General features: G+C 40.1%; 1 protein-coding gene across 1 annotated transcript in view; it reads right to left on the bottom strand.

Annotated features, from left to right (window-relative positions):
* dctd (dCMP deaminase) overlaps nucleotides 1–6,288 on the bottom strand; it is a 30,589-nt gene extending 24,301 nt beyond the window's left edge. The window contains exons 1-3 of the mRNA XM_037690020.1: nucleotides 6,215–6,288; nucleotides 4,895–4,994; nucleotides 784–919 (exon numbers count right to left, since the gene is read on the bottom strand). Coding sequence (XP_037545948.1) covers nucleotides 784–919; nucleotides 4,895–4,994; nucleotides 6,215–6,249 — 271 coding nt within the window. The 5' untranslated portion in view covers nucleotides 6,250–6,288. The remainder of the gene's footprint in view (nucleotides 1–783; nucleotides 920–4,894; nucleotides 4,995–6,214) is intronic.
* Between the last annotated feature and the right edge of the window lie 90 nt (nucleotides 6,289–6,378).

The raw sequence follows: 6,378 nt of genomic DNA, 5'->3' as shown, positions 1-6,378 counted from the left end.
GGAACTGTCTCCAGGGTAAGTGAGGTGTTAAAGATGTCTGCCAGCACCTCGCAGAGCTGATCAGCACATTCCTTCAACACTTTTCCGGGGATGTTGTCTGGGCCAGTTGCTTTGTGCGGATTAATCCTCCTGAAGGTACTCCTTACTTCTGCTGAGGTCACGCTGAGATGCTCTTCATCCGGTGGTGAGGTGAGTCTGGTGCTGGGAGGGAGGGGGGAGGAAAGAAGGAGGCAACAACCTATTCAATACCCCCCACCCCTTGTTACAATATATTGGTGTATGTTCATCGATATGATTAATCAAAATCAGTTAAACGTGAATGTTAGAGCTCTTCATTCAGAAAATCCACACGTCACATCTAAATTTCTGGATCTGGTTATTATAGACCCTGATTAAATATTAAATATGAATATCCTATATTTATCACCACAGTAATAGTGCTTACCTATAACCTAAATATTTGAGTAAACATATTTAATAATCATGTTAAAAGTTACAAATGATATCTTAAAAAAAAAATAGAAATGGGACAGTTGTATAGTTTGAACATGACACAATTACTATGTTCCATTGTGAATAAAATTCACAGAATTTGCAAATCATTGCTTTGTGCTTATTCACACTATTCAACGTTGCAAATTGGGTTTGTATGAATATTCTTCAACTTTTAGTATACATGGAAACTCTTCATTGATATGTGGTTATATTGACTGTATCCAAACATTATGAAAACTTTGAATAAAAATTAAACTAGCAATAAAGCTTGTAGCGTAATGCTCCTACCGTAAGGGTACTTGGTGTTGAGTCGATCATCAGCAGACCTCGACCAGGGCAACAGGTCATCGTTACAGCCATTGGGCATCCCATTGTACCCAATTCCAACTATTTTATTCTCCTGATTCACGATACATGCACCAACCTGTAGGGGCAGGGTTCAATATAACACATCAAAACACACATTTGTATTATACAGTCCCCTGAATAAAGCTGAATTGATGCTTTGTGTCAGGACTTTACATCCGTGGTCTTCAATTAAAATTCAGCAAGATCCACCAAGAGGTAAAAGGTAACCGCTGCATTAACTGATTTTAGCTGCTTCTTTGTCTTTTCAAATTGCAGGTTGCATAATTCAAAAAGCGTTCAATACAAAAACAACTGGACTTTATTTGTAACAGAAGACGTTTCGCTCCTCATCCGAGGAGCTTTCTCAATTCAAAGAGCAGAGAGTGAGAGATACAGGTTATAAGGCTGAGTGAGGTAAGACACACACACATATGTAGATTGGCAGTTCACACCTAAACAGTAAGAGTATTTTGTTCCTCTAATTCACAGACGAGGCCCCTCTGTTCCCATCAAGTGTGAAAACCGGCTGGGGATCTGTTTTAAAGTTGCATTATATGTTTTTGAAAGTGGAAATCTGAGGCCTCCTCCTCTGTTAAGAGACGGCTTTTCTCTTTTTACATAAATTGCTTCCTACACCCCCCTCTCAAACCATCTGTGTTCTCGGTCCAAAATGTGCACATTTTGGTCCTGAAAAAGAGTGTCCCTTATCTGTGAGGTGGAGGTGAACAGCTGAGTCTTGTCCAGAGGAGGTGGCTCTCCTGTGTTGAGCCATGCGTCTGTGAAGAGGCTGTTTAGTTTCTCCAATGTAGAGGTCTGGACAGTCCTCACTGCACTGGACCGCATACATTACACCACTCTGTTTGTGTATGGGTGTCTTGTCCTTAGGGTGGACCAGCCTCTGTCTGAGAGTCCTGCTGGGTTTGAAATGTACTGGGATGTTGTGTTTGTTGAAGATCCTTCTGAATTTCTCTGATACTCCAGCAACATAAGGGATGACAATGTTTTTACCTCTGTTGTTCTCCTTTTTCTGTTTGTTGGTGTGTTTTGTAGATTTCCTCACTGACTTGACAAAAGCCCAGTTAGGATATCCACATGTTAGAAGAGCTTCTTGAACGTGTTTCAGTTCCTTTTCCTTCCCTTCTGTCCTTGTGGGGACGCATTCGGTCCGATGTTGTAAAGTTCTGATGACAGAGTGTTCCAGTGGATGGTGGGAGTCAAACAGAAGATACTGGTCTGTGTGGGTTGGTTTTCTGTAAACTTCAATGTTGAGGCCGTCCTCTCTCTCCATCTGAACCAAACAGTCCAAAAAAGGCAGCTTGTTGTTGTTTGCATCTTCTCTGGTGAACTTGATGTTGTTATCGACCGAGTTGATGTGTCTGGTGAACGCTTCTACTTCCTTAGCTTGGATTTTGACCCAGGTGTCATCCACATAACGGAACCAATGGCTTGGCGTTGTTCCCTCATCGGAGTTTAGGGCTCTCTGTTCCACTTCCTCCATGTAGAGATTGGCAACAATGGGTGACACTGGAGATCCCATGGCACAGCCGTGCTTCTGTTTGTAAAAACTGTCATTGAACTTGAAATAAGTGGTGGAGAGGCAGAGATCCAACAGAGTGCAGATCTGGTCCAGGGTGAAGTTGGTCTTGTTGATTAAGTCCTTGTCTTGTAGAAGTTGTTTTCTGACGGTTTCTACTGCTTCAGAGATGGGTATGCATGTGAAAAGAGAAGTCACATCATACGATACAAGGGTTTCTCCTGGGGTTAGTTTCAAGTGTTGAACTTTGTTAGCAAAATCAATGGAGTTCTTTATGTGATGAGGTGTGTTTCCAACAAGAGGAGCTAAAATACCAGCCAGATGTTTAGCAATATTGTATGTCACTGAGTACATGCTGCTGACGATGGGTCTGAGTGGTGTTCCTTCTTTGGGTATTTTTGGAAGTCCATAAAGACAGGGAGTGGCTTCCCCTGGGTACAATCTATAATACAACAATCGATTGATTGTTTTCTCCTTTTCAAGTTTTTGCAGGTAATCTGTGACTTTCTTTTTGTAGGCGCTAGTTGGGTCCCTCTTCAGGGTCTCGTAGGTGTCGCTGTCGCTCAGTAGTGTAGTTATTTTTTCCCGGTAATCAGAAGTGTTGAGGACTACTGTGCATCTTCCTTTATCAGCTGGTAAAATGGTGATGTTTATATATATATATATATATATAAGTGTATGTAAGTGTATGTATATATAAGTGTGTATATATATATATATATATATACATACATACACACACACATACATATATACACATTTCCTGGTTGCATAAAAAGCGCGACACGTCAGAGGTAACGCATAATAGATGCGACGTATATGGCGAAGCGACATATTTATGGATTTCCCACTTCATTAGACAAAGATGGACTGAAGGGAGGAGTGACGTGTACGGCAGAAAATACGGTAATCGCCCAGTAAAATTTGTTATCGTGACAGGCCTACCTCCACTTGCGCATGGGTGCTGGCACTTGAACCCTGTGTGTCAAATGTAATTATTCAAAGAGTGGAAAAGAACTTTAATGTAGCAGTGGTGTAACGGTACATGTGATTGTATTGAACCGTTTCGGTACAGCATCTTTGGTTCGGTCCATGTGCGTACTGTTACGGTTATTTTTTCACTCATTAAATTTTATTAATGAGAGATTATGCGCCGCGGAACTAAAGTTCCTAAGCGTATTTCAGCACAGCGCTATTAGTTGTTGCATAGTCTTGCAGCATGCGTAGCATTAGCAGCCTAGCAGGAGACCTTTTTATGTTGTTGCGGTGTCCTGTTTGGGAACATTATGGCTTTCTTGTTAAAACTCAACAATGGGAAAAGACAAGTGAACAAATCCAAAGATGTGTGTCAACTTGGTTCATGGAAAGTCGATCTGCAACTTGTTAACGCTCTTGAAACGACATCACCCGAACGTGAACATCTCTTCTAGCAGCTTTTTTCAAAGACCGATAACAGCAGAATTTAAACAACCTCTATCAGGTAATTCAGATCGGTGCAGAGCAATAACACAAGCTGTAGGAGTTTTTAAAGCTCTGGATTTACGTCCGTATTTTGTTGTTGATGTTGTTTTAGTCTTCTACACTGCTTTATAATCTAGCTGTATTTGTTGGTATTCACTGTTGTCATCACTTTTTGTTAAGAAATCAGGTCTCTCTTGTAAACCCCGAGGCTCAGTGGGATTAACCTGTCTAAAGAAAGGTTGAATGAATGATGTGCCGGCTTTAAGCATATGATTTAAGTTCTTGAGCACCACTACCTACGACATCCCATCATGTCAACACTTCAGCCAAAAACTTGTACCAGCACTTTATGAAAAAGCTAAAACCCATTCGTCAGCAAGCCCGACCCCAGATTTAAAGCCCTGCCCTGATGATGATGAGCGAGAAATTCAACCATGTCATAACAGAAATGATGACCATGCAAGAAGAGGTAATGTTATTGGATTACTGTGAACTAATTAACTTTTTTAATTTAAAATTATAATCTTACTAACTCAGTTTTGTGCAGTCTGAGGATGTCACTGAGAGCTGAGCAGCTGAGTCTTCTTCCACGTCAGGGAAATTTTTTTATTTATTTTTATACAAACATATTTTTACTTGGCATATTTTCAAAATAAACATTTTGAAAGTCTTTATTTTGGCCTTTTTTGTACCGCAAATTAACCGAATCAAGCCCTCCTTGAAACTGAATCAAACCGAAATGTGATTTTCGCGTACCGTTACACCCCTATAAAGGTAAAGTCCCGTAGCTTTAAAGAGACTTCAGAAGATAATTTACAGTCAGAGTACCGTTCTTTGGTCTGATGGTTTTCATGAGAATCAGACAGGAAAGAGGCCAGTCAGCCGAGTTCATGGCAAACATCCAAGAATCTGGAAGAATTTTTTTTTCTCCTACGGCACTACTTTTTACGCTTTTTGTATTTGAAAAGTTGAAAAGGAGAGACGTTCTAATGTCTATGACAGGCCACCTAATTAAAAACAATAATAATAAATATGTGTTTTAGTTTACATACAAACCTGGGAGCTAGGGTCTTTGCTCCTTTGTGCTGACAAAAAAGCTACAGCCATGAAATAATCTGGCCATTCCAGATAGTCTTCTCTTTTAAGGGTTGTGTCACTACAAAGAAACAAGAGACAGAACAGGTTTTAATGGAAACGGGAAGAGTTTCACACACGTCACACGGATTTGTACAAAATTGGTAAACTGCATTCATTGCAACAAAGTTCATGTTCAATCATCCAGGTACCAATCCAATAATTCTCAGTTGGGTCATCTGGACAGTTTCTTTTTTATAAGAAACATTTCGCCCTCTATCCGGAGGGCTTCATCAGTCAGAGGAGTTCCAGTAAACGGTTTCCCCACCAAGCCCCCACCATCTGCATTCATTGGTTATTAAATTGTCTCTGATATCTGAAGAAAATCCAGTTTGAAAAGTCCACATGGTGTACAAGCGTACATTTGTGTAGTTTAACAAGTGTAAAGACGTCATTTTACTATATTTTAGACCCAGATTTGTTACTAATCTGGGAGTGAATTTGTTAATTTTAAAAGTATTTGGACACCCAGATAATAAACCATTGCAATAGTCTTATAAATCCAGTTTGCTTTTACCGTGTTCTTTATTTCTGATGGAGCTTTGGCATCTCCTGGAAAACAGAGAATCTACACCAGCTGTAAAACACGTGCTTTATAAAATCAAACAACGTCATGTGTGATTAGTTTTACTGGACTCCTTATAAAGTTTAAAAAGTTTTGAAGATGAGCTTATGTCAAGTTTAAGCAGACATCTATCTGTATTCTGCTGTTTAGCTCTAAAAGAGTTATTGAATCAAGTGTTTACTTATGTAGGTCTAGATGTTAAACAGCTGTTAAAATACACCAGAATGCAGGAAATGGCATCTACTTTATTCAACATTTTCTGGGGGAGGACCCCCAGCTCCCCCCCCCATCAGTGTGGCCATGCATCAGGACAACTATTGTACTTTTAGTAGTTTCATTTTGTTGTTTCGCCGTCTCATTTAACCGTAAAGCACTTTAGTCAGTCTCAGTAGTTTAAATGTACTGAAAATTTGAATGAACAGAAGTCAACAACTGGAAAAAACATCTAGTCGTGAAAATATCCTACTTGTTTGAGAAGGACCTGGGACTTACTTCAGCCAACCTAGTTTTGTTTTGGCTTCAGTTTCTGGGTTTTGTTCCCATGTCCGGTGCATAAATTGATTTGGTTGACTAATGTCTGCTGTTAGAAACGAAGACATCTCCGATGTTTACCGTGTTTTTAACTGCTCGAAACTTCCTTCACATTTTAGAGTCTGCTGTTAAGAGAGAGAGGTTACCTGGTCATAAAACAGAGCTCCTGTACTTCCTCCATGGCACACCAAACAGCCGTCCTTCCGCTCCGTCGCGTGAACACCGTGTGTGGTTATCGATGACAACATATTCTCCCGCGCTGACTTTTTGTTAATTACGCCCTGAGTTTTACCTAACAAAAAAACAAACT

The sequence above is a fragment of the Nematolebias whitei genome, chromosome 16 (assembly GCF_014905685.2).
Source record: "Nematolebias whitei isolate Nwh7 chromosome 16, NemWhi1, whole genome shotgun sequence".
NCBI lineage: Eukaryota > Metazoa > Chordata > Actinopteri > Cyprinodontiformes > Rivulidae > Nematolebias > Nematolebias whitei.
This window is presented reverse-complemented; position numbering and strand designations above follow the sequence as displayed.